This window comes from Vollenhovia emeryi, unplaced genomic scaffold (genome assembly GCF_000949405.1).
Source record: "Vollenhovia emeryi isolate VEMERY1.0 unplaced genomic scaffold, V.emery_V1.0 DF939124.1, whole genome shotgun sequence".
In the NCBI taxonomy this organism is placed as follows: Eukaryota; Metazoa; Arthropoda; class Insecta; order Hymenoptera; family Formicidae; genus Vollenhovia; species Vollenhovia emeryi.
Window position 1 is genome coordinate 1,303,854 of NW_011967242.1, and position 16,941 is coordinate 1,320,794.

General features: G+C 42.2%; 1 protein-coding gene across 1 annotated transcript in view; it reads right to left on the reverse strand.

The window, feature by feature from the left end:
* The window catches only part of LOC105569370, a 142,382-nt gene that overhangs the window by 22,149 nt on the left and 103,292 nt on the right, over nt 1–16,941 (reverse strand). Inside the window, exons 11-12 of the mRNA XM_012025790.1 lie at nt 11,708–11,813; nt 5,052–5,179 (exon numbers count right to left, since the gene is read on the reverse strand). Of these exons, the coding sequence (XP_011881180.1) occupies nt 5,052–5,179; nt 11,708–11,813 (234 nt within the window). The remainder of the gene's footprint in view (nt 1–5,051; nt 5,180–11,707; nt 11,814–16,941) is intronic.

Below are 16,941 nucleotides of genomic sequence, written 5' to 3' on the forward strand. Positions count from 1 at the left end.
TAATAAATTATTATTAATAGTACATAATTTTCCTCCTTTCGCCTCTCACGATCTCTCCCTTTTTCTTTTTTAAAATAATTATTATAAAACAATATATTATTTGCATTCCTCGATCGATTTCCAGTATTTCAGTATTTCGCGAGATTTAGTATAAGATCAGCGAGGCTTTTCAGTTTCTCGCATCGTACAATTTTATTTGCCCCCGTGAGCATTCAAATTAAACGACACGATTAACATATTTAAACGCCAAGATAAACCAGAATAGCTCTATTTGCCGCGAGTGCAATTCCAGTGTGCGTTAAGCAACGCTGCGACGTCGCGAGTAACGCGGGGTTAATTAACGTCGGCACGAAACGCGGAAGATTACGGAGGGCGCGAGAGGACGTATCTTTCAGCTCCGTTCTCGCTCTTATCAAAGCGGAGGGCCCTTCTTGGCGGCGAAGTAGAGCCTGCACGGATCTCCTCAGGCCAAGCGGGTGGGAGGATGTGGACGAGATAAAAAGCTGTGGTAGGGCGTTTTCTATACCCGGTAATTAGAACATCCGTTGATCACGCGTGTGTACGTGGGCCCGGACGCTCCACGTCAATGCACCCCAGGTAGGTCATCCGAAATAACGTTCTTACTCTCCTCGATAAACGTCCCTCTTTCTACGTACATACATACACACACACACACACACGTAACGCGGAGATCGGCGGATCTGCGAAAGAGGCTCCGAAAGCGTGGCACTCTGCGGGATCACCAGCGACCTTTGACGCGGCTCGCCTTTGTCCCCTATCAGCGGGACGGTCTTTTTTTTTCAGATCATTTTTCGTTTCGAGGAAATCCTCTCCTGACGATGTCTTTTGCGGGAGGTCTCGCCACTACGACGGCGAGAAATGCGATCGTCAACGAGCGAACAATCGACGCGATGAAGTTGTACTCTTGTAGTACAATGAAGACCTCGCCCTAGGTCTACAATTGATCCCGCGGAGACCGCATTCCAATGTGTACCTTCTAATTGTCTCCCTCCGATATCGCGTCGACGCTTTCGCAACGTTTTCGAACGTTTCTCTGAACCTTGTCGTTTCTTTCCTTTTTCGATCTACAGCTCGCCAGTGCAGCTTCGATGTTACCGCGTCACAGATGAAGCTGACGTTCAATAAACGATTTTGGAACGCGTCATTTTATCGACAACCGAATAACACGATGCCATCGAGGTTTTTTGCCGTGTGCACGGTCTTTAATAGGATTTCACTGCTTCCTCTCGTCAAATATTTCGCGAGGACAGACTCTCGTTCGCACGACACTTTACGTAAATCAGCATTGTATGAGAAAACACCTCCAGATAATGGGAACATCTATAGACCTTCGATGATATCGCACATACACGTTTAATGATATTACATTGAAACGTCTCGATAATTAAAATTAATATTCACAGGTATATAAAACGAGTAAAACTCATATTACAAGTAAATAACAAATATTCTCTTTCTGCCTCTGTATATTAGAGAAAAGTCTAGTACGAAATAGGATTCTAATACGAGATAGCAGGTTTTCAACGTTCAAATTCAATCACAAATTTTCCCTGGTAGAAATGTAATTCATTTTTTGAGCAGTTACTAGACAGTTGTATTAACTTTTGTCCAATAACTGAGAAGTGAAACTACTTGGAACTCCAATCAAGATTTAACGCTTTTCTTACAGTCACTGTACATAAAAGATGCGCAAGATCTGAGCTCACACCCTCAGAAAGGATTTCTGTTACCGAGACAAAAATATTCTTGACGCATTTATATTTCGCACAACCTTATTTAGTATAAAAATAAGACCATATCAAAATAAAATCAATGATTCCTATTCTCCTCTATCGAATTAAAAAAGATTGACTTACTATATTGAGACCAGAGTAACTTATATAAATGTAAGTTTATATATACTTGCGTTTAGAATAAATTTTCCCTCCATTTTGCGATGCACGAAGTTGGCAACACAATATTCGACAAAAGACGATACATATTATCATTTTATTCTAGATGTTAGAATTTTTCATTTAAGATTAAAATATTTCTTTCTCTATAATAAATATGACTGGCGCTATATCGATCCTATTTTATGATACATTGAACTGTAACAGCATTGGATCCGGAATTTTTTTCTGTCGGTGCAATTACTGAACAAAAACAAAACAATGAGTATTTTAATAAATAATGATCTGTTAATACTAGACAATAACTGGGCAAATGTCCAAGCAAACCGCATATATTTTTACCAGGAAAACTGCCTCAGCACTGACAAATAAAACTCTATCGAGTTCTTGTCCATTTTCTATGCGGTATCGTTAGAACTAAGGAGAATGCAGTAATACTAGACAGTAGCTGGAGGGGTATCCAAAGGAACTGCATACATTTCCTATCAGGGTTTCTTTCGCAACGATTACACGATCTAATAATCAGTTTTCCAGTAAAAAGACTTCACCCCAAGGGCAATAAATTCATGGCGGAACCAACAGAGATAATGCCACTTAATTTATTGAAATAAAACTTCTTGTTGATGCAACTGGTAATATAATTAATTAAGTGTTACAATTGGTACGACGTTTCGACCCAAGTGTCAGGTCCTTATCAAGTAACCGAACTGCAAAGCAACATGTCACAAGTTTTGAAGGTGGTAAGAAATTACAAAACACAAGAGTGTACATAAATAAAAGTCACCTCGTGCATAGATGCTCGCAGAGCATAAATTATAGCAGACTCACGGGTCATTGTCCAATTAATTTAGCAGAAACTCCGCTATCCCATTTTAAGAGCCTATCTCATAATAGGGGACTTTCCTCTATGTATGTCTTGCATAATAATATCAAGATGAAATAAATCATAGAGTTCATAATATATAAAGCAAAAAAAAGAAGGAATGGAATTATTTTATTTCATTGCATAATATATCTGCTCTCTAAAAGTCAATCAGTGGACTATTCACTGAAAACGGTGAATAGTCACTGATTCACAGTTACAAGTATGCCACTGATTGACTTTCAGAGAGTGGAGATCAAGCGCAAAAGTTTTAACGAGTACATGTGCCAATCGAGTAACCATGGAGGATCCTCAAGAACTTCGTCGATCATCCAAGTGCATTTTCCTTCTCGCTTTCTTTCGACTTCCTCGTGTACCAAGTCTGACTCGATTCGCATATTTGACTTTTCATCGGAGTTTTTATCGCGAATAAATTTGTAACTCGGGCGCAGAATTTCATCTCTCGGTGCCGCGTGTCTCGTAAATCAGTCCGCGTGGTGTGCAGTCAGCTCCCGTGCTTAAAGCAGGGGTTGCTTTTACCGCGCGGCGTTACCTGCGGCCAACAGTTTCAACGAAATCACGGAATAAGTACGAAGGACAAGCAGGAAATTTCATAAGCACCTACGGACAGCAATACGAGGTGTTTATGGGGGCGAGCGAAGACACGACGGGACAGTCACAACACGATTTCGAAAAATCTTTACCGCCACTTTCGTAGCGACCACCTTTCACGTCGCCTTTTCGAGGATACCTGTGGTTTCCAGAGAAGGCGATACCACCCGTAAGACGAGAGAATACCACCCGCAAGACGAGAGGCTACCACATTTTTAGGTTTTCGGAGAAGGTTTCCGAGAGATATTTTTATTTGTGCCGAAGTCCTCTTTTTATTCGTAAAAGAGGAATTGTGGAATCATTATACATATATCAAAGATAGAAAAAAGACAGGGCGGAATATGCTTGAAATAGAATAAAGATTAATAAATTTGCTAAATTAACAAGCATCATCTATTGGTTCCACCATGAATTTATTGCTCTAGGAATGCGATCTGTTTAGTGGAAAATTCATCGTTAGATCGTGTAATCGTCGCGAGAGAGGATTTGTGATTGAATCTGTACGTTGAAAGTCTGCTAATCTCACGTAAGGGTGCGTATACGCTACGACGAATGAACGGCGAACACGAATGTTCGGACGTTCGTATTCGTATTCGAATCCCGTCCACACTGCGCACGAACTTTCGACTCGGACCGAAGGCGAATCGAACACTACCGATAGTTCAGTTCGCATTCGCTGCGGTGTACACATCTGTCTAATTCGCTGTTTGTTCGCCGTTCGTTCGCCGTTTGTTCGCCGTAGTGTATACGCACCCTTAGAGGCCTGTCTCATAATACAAAATATATTCAAAGTGATACGTAAAGAAATAGACAGTTGTATTTTTCACAAATATTACTATTTAATTTTGTCAATCATTTATTAGCAAATAAATGAGTGTACAAAATTTTACGGAATAATATATTATAGATGATTAAGGGGATGCTGGAGTGGTTTGATTTACCGACAGAGTCGCATACAGTTTTTGGAAGTTTGTAAAGAAACGTAACCTCAATATGTCATATTATACATATACAAACGAAAATAATTATGTAGCATTTATGTACAAACTAATACCAGACCCAAGTGTAGAATGCATAGTAGAACATTTTCATATAAAAAACATTGAGGTTTGAAGTCTAATTCGTATCGCATTATGTATTGCAATATTTGTAATACATAATGCGATACGAATTAGACTTCAAATCTCAATGTTTTTTATATGAAAATGTTCAACTATGCATTCTACACTTGGGTCTGGTATTAGTTTGTACATAAATGCAAATAATAAGATTTACAAACGCAAAAACGGTATCCGACTCTGTCGGTAAATCAAACCACTCCAGCATCCCCTTAATACGCGAATATCGATATTGATATTCGCAAATGTGTTAGGTCCGGTACAGAGGGGAAAAACAGCTCGGGTGGAAAATATAATCGGAGAAAAAGAAAGTGGACTATAGTTGAAAAGAATTAAATGTCATAAAAATGATACGGAATATTAAATAATTTAATTAGATTATCGTTACTTCGCCTTTTTTTGTAGTATGGACTGCGGGGATTCGAGTGGGGTTTTTGAGAGTTTGCACATTTCCACGAGTAATATCAGTTATAATTTTCCTTTTAAAAGCCGCGCAAATGATTAGCCACCCATTAATACCGTCGCTATTTAAATATGTACACGTACCTGTCGTGGTTTCTATCTAAAAGCGCCGGGGTGCTGGACGCTTTGATCCGCCGCTGAGCTTTGCTGAGACCGGGAATTCGTCGTCTCTCCTTCCCGGCGTGGCCACTCGTTCTGTAGTCGTGCAAAGGCTGAAACAAGATAGGTTAAAAATCAGATGAGATACGACTGAGAATGCAAATGTTAACAATCAACTAGAGCGGTGAAGTATCGAATGACCATCCAGAGATAATCTCAGAGTAGCATTGTTTCTCAATATAGAATCCCTCCTGGTCCACCCCCTAATACACCTCGGTAGAGGAGAGTCCCCTATTATGAGACAAGTTCCTAATATGAGATAGCGGGGTTTCTGCTAAATTGGTTCCACCATGAATTTATTGCTCTTGAAATGAGATCTGCTTAGTGGAAAATTCCTCGTTAGATGTAATCGTCGCGAGAGAAGATTTGTGGTTGAATTTGAACGTTGAAAATCCGCTAATCTCACGTTAAGAGCCTGTCTCATAATAGGGGACTCTCCTCTATGTCGGAAAGGGTCAGGTTTATGTTCAGTGCGCGGGCACACTTAGCATCGTATTATCGATGACAACTGATAACCCCCGCGAGAAAGTTGCGTTACGTATGTATATCTTTCCCACGATTCTACCGGGCACGCACGAATGCGCTTGATCATTCGTGTCTTTGTGTCGGTATCGAGCTATGCCTTAGCCGGGTTACCGGGTCTAATATTATGTTGCTAAGCTTCGCCGCAAGTGGGTTACCAGGCAACCGGTTTTATTTAAAATCGGCGGTTCGTCGTATCGTCTACCTCTCATCGTCTTCCTCTCCGCCGTGCTTGATAAACTGCAAATTGCAATTGAATTGGACTTTATTTATGGCTCTTCACTGTGTTATGCAGCGACCATAAGGAATAATTACTCGTGGAAATACGAGCGATGATAAATCACGCTACAGGGAGTGTATCGATGATAAGCTCATCTAATGAATTAAACGGTATTTTTCGTCGAAGGCGGAAATAATCTCTTCATTATATATTAAAATACACGATACGGACGATAATCATCGCTTTCACGACGCAGTGTCCGGCTATAAATTATCGAACCGCCATCGCGCTATCGGACGCCGTCGTATCACTGCACCTTATCCGTGGTAGTCGACGAAAGCGTTGATTTCGCGGTTTCTGCCCATCCTTTCACGCGTGCCTTCGCGTTGGGCGGGCAAGGGAAGAGGTGCAAACGGTGTCGAGCCACAAAGGTTGATTATATTTCCGCAGCTGCCTCGACACTGCGCGCGACGTTCTACTAATTAAGATTCCCGCGCGACGAGAAATTTACGCACGACATACCTATATACGCGTATATAAATGTAGGATAAATCTTGCTAGCGCGAACTTCAATCGCCGACACCCCTCGAATCCGTCTCGCTTTAATCGTACTCGATTCAAACGGAAAATTATGGAAATTTCGTGCCACTTGGCTTTTATCTCGATGGAAATTTCGTTTAACGCTTTCGCGCTCTACGAAATTTGAATATCTGTCAAATTATCAGTGATGCGAGGTAATTAGCGCTGCATGAATCTAATTACGTTATCTAAATACCTTTTGTATATTTGCGTACGTAACTAATTCTCACTACTTACTTCTCAACTGAGTAATTAGTTATGTTTTATTTCGCATCAAATTAATATTAAGGAGTCTACTTCATCCGTTTGCACTGTGCAATTATTAAAATATTTAAGGTGGCTCCTGCATAAACCGACCAAAAATAGAAAAAAATTGAAATTTAAGTATGTTCGTAGTTGTAAATTTTATCTATCAGTACGCGAAATTTCAGATCCGGTCGCCGATGAAATAAAATAAGAAAACATGTTAAAGTGACAGTTTTAATCTCTCTTCGCTTTTTTTTTATAAAGATGACTGTTCCTGGTTTTGTCTTTATGCGTACTTTAATCGCGTGAAAGAATCTTGCAATTTTATAAAGACAATTTCAAATTTAGTTAGAACTACGAATTGAAAATTTCAAATACCAATATCTTTATTACTAGACTTCTGAACTGAATGTTTTAAATATTCCAAAATTGTGAAGGCTCCCAGAAGAAAATTAAGGAAGGAAAAGTGCCAATGTGAGCCACAAAATGAACGGATCTCAGTTCTCACAGTACGAATTAAAATTCTCTCTTTAATGGTATCAAGTATAAATACGTTTCGACCCTTCTTCGGGTCTTCCTCAGTTAGACTACAATGTGAGAATTATACACTGGTAATATGGTAATACTTATGCAATAACAAATGTAGAAAAAACCGGTTACCTCGTGTAACTTCAAATTATCGGACAGACTCATATCTTAAACTGTTAATCAGTCGATCTCTAGATGGTCCCAGACATAAAGAGGCTGAATAACCGTGATTCGAAAGATGAGTCCGTGGCAACGATGTTAGTAAGACTGTGACACAGCGGTATTACGAAGCGAAAATTTGACATTAAAGTGTGGTAAACATGACGGGGGAACATAGACCTGTGTCTCAACTTGCTTATTTTTCTGGCGCAAAATTTAAAGCCTTAAACCAAGTTATATAATGTCGACTCTAGCGGAGTATAACAAATCGCACAGAAACTAATTGGCAGGAGTTTCGTCAATTCTATAGGATTGTAAACTTGTCGTGTCCAGAAATAAAATTAAAAAGTAAAGAATTAGTCAATTCTGTAAGAAATTGTAAAATTGTCAAATCGTGGTATAAAATTAAAAAGTAAAATGCAAATCAATTCTAAAAAATTGTATATGTAAAATTATGTAAATCTCGAAATCGCGAAATAAAATAAATTGGTAATGGAAGTCAGTTATATAAAATTGTGTGAATGATACGGTCAAGATAAAAAACACAAAAGTGTTAATGCAATAAATAAATAAATAAATAAGAAATAAAATAAATAAATAAATAAATAGGATAACGTCAAACTCTACTCAATTCCTGGATGATTGTATTATACCCGTCGCCGAGGAGATCGGTGTCGTTTTGTAGGTTTAAGCTATTCGGTTGGCGTTTTATACAAATCATTTCTGAGATGAGTCGTTTATAAAGGAATGGTTCTTCATCCAAGATATCAACATTTTCCCAATCAAATTCGTGGCCTGAGTGTCTGTGTTCAGTGATTACCGATAGTTGGTTGGTGTTTCTATTAATGTGTCTGCGGTGTTCTTTAATCCTCGTAGCCAAAAGTCTGCCAGTCTGGCCCACGTATGAGGCGTTGCAGTTTACACAGGAAATTTTATATACTACGTTATTGTGAGAGGGTGTTGGGAGTGGGTCTTTATGTACTCTGATAAATTCACTTAATTTGTGGAGGCCTGTGTAAGACACTTTTGTGTTCAGATCTTGGACCACATGCATGAACTTTTCAGATACGTTGGGTATATACGGGATGTTGAAATATCTGCCCTTTTCATTGTTAGCTGTATTAGTGTTGGTGTGTTGGTGAATGTTTTAAGTATGAAAATGTTCCGCTATGCGGTCCGCAACTTATCCTGGTATATTATTTTGTGCATGAAGCTAATAAAAAGAATTACAAGCGCAAAAACTATATTTGACTGTGTCGGTAAAAAAGATGGCTGAAGGATCCCCTTAAGTAGTGATGCCAGCCATTGAAACAAAATTCGGTAAGCTATTTATAAGACAAGGTTAGATTTTGACGAGTTGCATTTTCGCAAATAAGCTTAAAAATATATACATATATACAACCTTGTAAATAGCCTACCGAATTTTGTATCAGTGGTTGGCATCGCTATACTTAACAATTAGTTAAGCTAACTGGCCACTGTTGAACTGGGCCTAAGTGATAAATATAAAGAGTTCCAATCTTTGCTACACACGTACAATTCTGAAATATTTACATCGCGTGTATCTCTTGCAACGCTGCCAATTGTGATGTCGACTATTCGTCCCGTTAAAGAGTCTGTCGATCTGAACCCGCGATTCTGTTCAACTCTCCGCGGGCCATCCTGTACAAATGTACACACAGCGTTCGCATTCGAGATTTTATCATCGCTAGAAGCATAAATTAACCAGCTACACCTGCTGAGAGTGTGCGACGCGCACAACGTGGGGACTTGTCGCTGCCGAGACGTCTGCTTCCGGTTATATGTATAAGCGCACCGCGGATAGCGTCAGTTCGACACGATACGTCGGACGTTAACGAGCACGACTGTCGTCGCTGCGGATGATGCATGTAGGTCGTCACCAGCCGGTCGCGGTATACCACAGTCGCGTGCAGCGCGATGCAACCCTACGTGCAGCTACCGCCGAGACGTCACCGGCATCGGGGCCATTGCTCACGCGCCGCCGATCGATGATCGCTTCCGCGTAGTCAGTAATTACTCGGATCGGGGGAGTCTGCGAACCTGCGCCGCGCGGGATTCGCGTGCCGCGAATATTTAGACCGGTTTTCCGCCGGATGAAATATCGCGGTTTCCTGACGCGACGTCACGGCGGAAATGCCGGGTCCTAGGGAGAAATAGTCGGCAGTGATGAATGGAATCGCGAGTAATATACAATATGTTAGTCCTCAGCCCTGGGGACCCCCGGATGCAGTGAACCAACTACCTCACGATCGAGTCTCAGAGGACATCCAAGCGCTTACCGTCAAGAGCAGTCCTCAGGAATACATTGCGAGGAAAAAATTACGAAGCGTGCTGGCGAAAAAACGGAGTTGCCCAGGTTTGAGATTAATAGACGATTGAGCCTGTTATTGGCAGAATTGAAAATTTCTCTATTTACTTCTGACGAACGACGTCCTGCGCCAGTCTGCGTGGCGGAAAATAAACGGAATTAAATCAGTGAGCGTTGCATTGGCTTATGATGCATTGGCGTATGATGGGATGTCCAAAGGTTTCCGGGATTATTTTATTTTTAATAGAAGAAAGCCCCCTATTATGAGACAGGCTCCTAATACAGCGGAGTTTCTGCTAAATTAACAGGGCATCATCTGTTGGTCCCACCATGATATTATCGCCTTTAGAGTGAACTCTGTTTAGTGAAAAGTTGGTTGTTAGATCGTATAATCGTTTTTCTTCCTTTAACGCAACGCAATCTCATTTCAACATTTTCACGTTAAAACTAAACACATTTTCACAAGAAGAATTTTTTTTCTGTGTGGCGGCACTTAACAGCATTCTGGAAGAGGAATTTAGACAGTGTTTCCTGAAGTGGGGGAGACGCTCGAATTGTTGCATCAAGTCACACGGAGCACTTTGAAGAGGATTAAAGCTTCAGTGTACTTGTAAGTACACTTGAAATATTTTTTATAAAGTAATTCCGGAAACTTTTGGGTACCCCCTGGTATGCTGTGCACGCGGAAGATTAGTGGCGGCGCCTGAGGTCTGCTTAATTAAGCCCTAGAATGTCTCATTGACTACGGGCCATAGTAACAAGTTTGCGGCTTTGCGACGTTAAACAAAGCCGCCTTGCGTCACGATTTACCGTATTGCAGCCACTAATTGCGCTCACATTCTGTGCGTATATTCATTACGGTATATAAAAGGTTCTTTTTACCGCTGAGTTATTTGTAAAAAAGTCCAGCGGGCTGTGTTTAAAAAAAATTCGAAATTTTAATCTTAAACTAATAAGAATTCTTCAATGTCGCCAGCGATAATTAACACCGTCAGTGTTTTCTTGAACATACCTGGTATTTTTTAAATAATACAGAAAACATCTTTATACTGTTATTGCGACAATTATTATCATATGCCTCGGTGGTCGATTTGGTGAGACGCTCGCCTAGAGTGTAAGGAGGTCCAGGTTCAAACCCCGGCTGAGGTAATATCTTTCGCAATAAATTTTCTGTATTGCTAAAAAAGTGCCAGGTATGGTCAAGAAAACACTGGCGTTTCTAATCTTAAAGTTGAGAAAACATCGATTCATCCTCGCGAATTTTTAAGAAAGAAAGAAAGATAAATTCGTCATCGCGCCGAGGCCCTTTGCAATCTGAGACAATGCGCCTTTCTTACGCGCGCCGTAATAGCGTTCGAGGATCGAAACTTTTGTCCGCGCCTGGGGAATAAGTACGCGAGGAGAAAATGCACCTCGGCAGGTGAGTTAATTTATCAAACAATACCGGTTATTTATCGCCGCGTCCGCCAGCAACAATGTATTCGATCCGACGTAGATGACGCGGGGCCATTGTTATTCGACGAGGAAAAAGAATATCACTCTTCCGGGAGGGGCGGATCAGGAGACGCCAAGTGTATATAGGAATATAGCAACCCCGGAGAAAGAGACGTTACGTACAGTGCATTCTTTACCGGAGTAACAAATCGTTCCGGACACAAATGCGACACATAAATCGATTTCTCGAACACCAACGAGGACGGTGCCGCTCCCCCCCGTCCTCCGGATCGTCGGCCCAATTAACTTTGACAGAAATATTCGAACGGGTCGTCCAGCTTCTTCCTCTCTTCCGAAGGTATTGATCGCGGAATATCGAAATGACCCGCCGCTCCGCCGTAATTTCATTACCCATTATTTTGAGTATAATCACTTCTCTCTCTCTTATAATATACTTCAACTACTCTTTTAATAGCGCAATTACTTCATAACGCTGTAATAATAATTATAATTACGTAATTATATAATTCTCGGTTAATTGCTGCAATTTTTCTATTAACTTACCGAAACGGGGGCTGTGTGAGACGCGGCCGCATCCTGCGCGCGACGTAGCCTGCTGGGACTAGGGCTGGATCGCTGGGATTCGTGTCCCCGCTGCCAGGATGTCGATCTGCTGCAACAGACAAACAGGGGAACTCGATTATTCTCGCTGCAACGCTACGACGGTTTGCGAAGAAGACAAAAGAAAGGCCAATAGTTTATCGCAAGCTGGCGGCCGAAAGTAACACTTGACGTAACTTGAGAAATCCTTTGTAATTATCGAGGTCCTTCGGAGACACGGACACGCGTATCGCGTCGTATCTCTATCTCCGCGATGACGTAATTAACGCAGGCGTTATTTGATTACACCTGAGTGATTCAAAGACTTATTCATCTCGCGAGCGAGACCCTTACGCTCGCAGTAGAATCGCGTACATGTGTACGCGCGGTGAGTAACGTTATCTCAATTAATTCATACGCAGGCTTATCGCGCGTTATCGGTATCGGATTGCAGCGTGTCCGACGGGCGCGATGCGCCACGCCGGTGATTAATCAATAAACACGGCGCGGTACGTCGCTTGAATCTTAATTAATGGGTTTGGAGGAGCAGGGCAGAGCCGGGCGGGCGCAACATACGTCTCGGGGTGTGCATCTCGTTATCTTAGTAGGTCGCGCTCAAGCGCGGTATACTGTGCATTTGTTGTACAAGACCGGGATATGCGGGGTCTCGTGTAATAAAATTGCGCTAAAGTAATTCGCGCGCTCGGTGCAATAACGCGGAAAAACGGTTTCGCGCTTCGCAATCGCCGCGTTAGTGGCGTGTGCACGCTGCATACCGTATTCGTTTTAGTCAACGCCAACTTTTTCCAACGTTACAGCACACGTGCCGTTTAAAAGGTACAGTTTAATACGTAAATCGCATGCCATGGGGAGAACCACCGATTTTCTCATTATTCCATTTTATTTTAATATGTTCCCCCAGCTGTAGCCTCTTTTTATTAATCAAGGAATTTTCAAGGCGGATAGGCGAGTAGCCAATCTCTCCACGCTCAATTTTCAGCGTCGGACTCTCCAATTTTATTCATAACATTACATAAAGATTATAGCGGCTGCGGCATATCTTTCTGGAAGACTTCAATGATAACTTGACCATGTCTGGCAATGTTAAGAACTCGTCGCACATCTAACGCTGCGACTGACATAGCTATACTTTTAGAGAGTTGAAATGAATTATGGTTCAGGTCCTGAGTCGACAATGCCACTCGCTAGCTCAGGAGCGTAGTTCAAAGTTCGCCTGGGGTCGGAATCTACCCCACAGGTACGTTCTAGGGTTAATACTCATAAAACTCACTCGTTCTAGGGTTAATACTCATAACTCACAACGTTTCGGCCACGGTTTGTGGTCCTTTTCAAGTGATATTGTAACAAATCTTCAGTGTAACAAATTAAAGGAACAGAGCTTAGGTTCACGAGAGGCAGAACATGACTGGTCGAAACGTTGTGAGTTACCAACATAAAAATCGACAGACATGGTCAAGTTGTTATTGAAGTCTTTTAATTATTACTGGCGACATCGAAGACTACCCCTTGTTAGTTTATTATACACCATATTTTTTTAGGACAGAATCTACTCCAAAATCGTCCAAGGACGAATTTCGTTCAACGCTTTCAAGATATAAGGAAACGATCGAAAGTTTGTTAGAAATGAAGAAAAAAAGTTGTTAATAAATTATTATACTAAATTTTCTACTACTACTCGTTAAAGAAATAATTTCAGTGCAATTTTATATAAAACAGTAAATTTTAGTAATTTACTTTGCGTCGTGCATTATATAGACGTATCGCAGTTTGTAAAGCACGTGTTATGAATGAAACGGAAGTGTTGCAATTAATAAAAATGCAGTTCTCTCGAATGGGGAGGGGGGGACTCGTACGATTCGGTCGGCATTGTTTGCGGCCCCTCGGACCGCTCGGACGAGGAAAACATTTTCGTAATAAATTACGGCGGGGCGCACGGCTTATCGTCCTGACGCGATAATGGGTGCGATGTTGTAAGTTATGGGGTCAAGGGTTGCCAGGTACGATTTGTACCAACGTTCGTTTCGTCGATAACCCCTTCTCACAAAGACGGCGATTAATCGTCCCGATTGTCGTGCCGCGAGACAATGATCTCGGGTTACGTATCACACGTAGCGCGCAGCGACGCAGTGGGTCCGACTTTCTACTCCGAATCCGGCGACGCGTGCGCGTGCTGGACCGACGCAATTTCTAATCTCCCCGCGACCTGTTCGCGGGCATCGAGCTCGTCGCTTCCGCCGATTGCAAATTGCGGGAGCTCTTGCAATTCAACGAGCGATGCGTTTGCTCGAGCCATCGATCACGAGTCTTTTCCTCCAGCGCGAACTCGTGAAAAGGGAAAAATTTCATTAGCGAGTTCGATATTATACGTCAATGAAGTTTTCCACTTTTCACGACCCACGCTAGAGGAGACCCAGTCGGAAATGACAAGGGGGTAACAAATATAAGAAAATTATTTGCAATTAGATGAAATTATTTGTAACCGGATGAAATCGTATGAAATCATGTAATCGATGGGACAACATTTTACCCCCTTGGGAAATGACTCGCCGATCGACGTCGAAACGATGTCGAATCGACGTCAATCTTACGGTCTCGACGTTGATCGACGAGTCATTTCTGACTGGTAGGGATTCGCGATGAAATCCCTCGTCGTAGATTCTGGAAACTGAAGAAGTCGGCCCGCGCCCGCGAGGAACGCCAGCCGCTCGCGATAATCTACGAAGGTCGAGGACGTGCGCGCGAGGAAGAGAGAAGCGGAACTCGAGATCGCTCGGTCCCGTATTCTCACGGCGCTTCATTATTCGCGGGCAAATATACCTCGCGACGTCGCCGTGCTAGAAACCACCGCAACGACAGGTACGACGTGCCGATCGTCAAACGGTGAAAGGCGATAATAAACGCCGCGGCGCGAGCGAAGGAACGAGTGCACTCACGTCGTCCGCGTTGCTCAGGGAGGAAAGGCGAGCGCGAGGAGAGAAGAAAAGAAAAGAGCCGATGAAAAGAAAGTACCTCCCCGATGACGGTCGCGAATAGCTGACATAGTCGGCCGACTACGATCGAAGGCGGGTCACGGCGCGCTCTTAGGCACCTGAGAGTTCATCGATTTATTCCACTTTCTACGCGCGGCACCGGCCGAAGCGGAATCATCCTTGCTCGCGCGATGGGAGCGGCCGCGAACCGTCGTCCGCGGAACGGACGAGATTTACTTAACCCCGTCGGGGATGAGCGACGTGCGGCTCTCGTCCTTTTGCGAAAGATTGGGTCTCGATATGTTGACTCTCCTCCAATCCTTCCCTCTTTCTCTCTCTACTCCCTGTACGCTGTCATGTTAACCTTCTCCGTTCGAGAACTGCCGGCAGGAAGGCGAAGCAGGGAGGCGTCTGCGAGAGCCTCCTTTAACCTTTGCTTATAATTAGCTGTACGATCATAATGTAAGACCAACGTCAAATCGGTTTCGAAGATCAGCTATGAATGGCTTACATTGCTAGAAGTAAAGGTCGTTCAACTTGCGCTTGTCCCATAAATATTAATAGATTTGTTCTCGAGTAACATATATAAGTAAAGTTTTACAAATACGCGTGTATTTTCATTGCGATGATGGTAACAACTGGATTAATAAGCGTTCAAGTAATTAATTCAACAGTTTGCCAGAAATTCACCTAAAATTATTGATTTCTGAAACATTCTTCACAACCGCAAGAGACGGTCTTCAATTTGAAATCTTGCTTTTCTCCAATTGGAGACCGTCACGTTTGATTGTTCAGGCAAATTGACTCGAAATTAATTCGGTAGATTAACAAAATCAGATTCGACAAGCTGATAAATTCAGTCTGACTTGCCGAAAAGCGCTTGATTAATTGCACATCTCTGTCTGCACTTGGGCGTTTGCATCAGTCTAAGTTATTACCCCAAGGAGCGCCAATGCGCGTATATAACGTGCTTTAAATGTACATTTAAATTCGCACTTAATGCACGTATTTGTCCAGCATTAAACGCGCATTTAATGTATATTGTGGCAGCACATAAAAAAAGTGTACCATTGGCCTCCTATGCATAATTTTTCATGCATATGCATGTATAAATATGGAGAGTTATATAAAATTATATATCTCAAATATGCCCAAACATATGCTAAGTTCGCGCTTTTTGAACACACAATTAACGTTGTTTTTAAGCCAATGCAATGAAACGCGCGTTGAAAGCACGTTATATGCGCATTGACGCTCCTCGGGATATTATCGTTTGATATCCGAGAGCCCTTTTTATCCGCGAATTTTAATTGATAATACACATGCCACTCACATGCAACGCATACTCCTGGTATTTTTTTCTCGTGAACTTTTTCAAGATCGCGTGTCAAGACAGACATTTTGCGAGGTATCCATATCTGAAAGCTCCGCCGTAGGCAAATGCACGGCACGGTCGTGCCATTATGAAATACGGTACGTAAAAATTTGATGGATGATTACAAAAACGCGAACGACGGGGCGCGGGATCTAATATTTACCGTCTGGTACGTGGAACCTACGTCATCAGCCGCGTGGCACGATCGAAGGATATTGGCACGTCGTGCTCGGTATACATAAGCGGGTACCTGCGATACGTGCTCGTAACCAGGCGCGTACGGATCCTTCCCGCGGAAACGCGTCAATTTTTCGACGTGAAAAGCGCCCAACGCCGCCAGCGACACGTCCAAGATTGAGTTTTATGTCCCACGTTATGCCTCGCACACGTTGGACAAAGCAACCCTTAACGTTTCGTTGCACCCTCTTTGAGAGACCAAACAAATTTAAACATAAATTACACGGCATATTTACTTATTGTAAAGTCTACATATAAATCTAGTATTACTAGAGATACCAAAAGCAAAATAAACTGTTCTCTCTTTCCTCTGTGAAGGTAAGTACAGTGATGGACAGAGCGGTTGCAACACTGTTTTTTTAATCAATTTAGGGACGTGCATTTGGATCCAGGGTTACGTTACAAAATCTTCTTCTCCCAGGAATATTCTATTCGATGGCCATTCCGAAACCATTTCGAGCATTTCCGATCTATTCTTGAGTAAAATTTTCCCCAGAGAAAACATTTTGGAACGTAAAAACCTGAATCTAAATGCGCGTTTCTAAACTCATTAAAAAAGTGTTGCAACCATTCTGCCCATCAATCTACATCTTGTA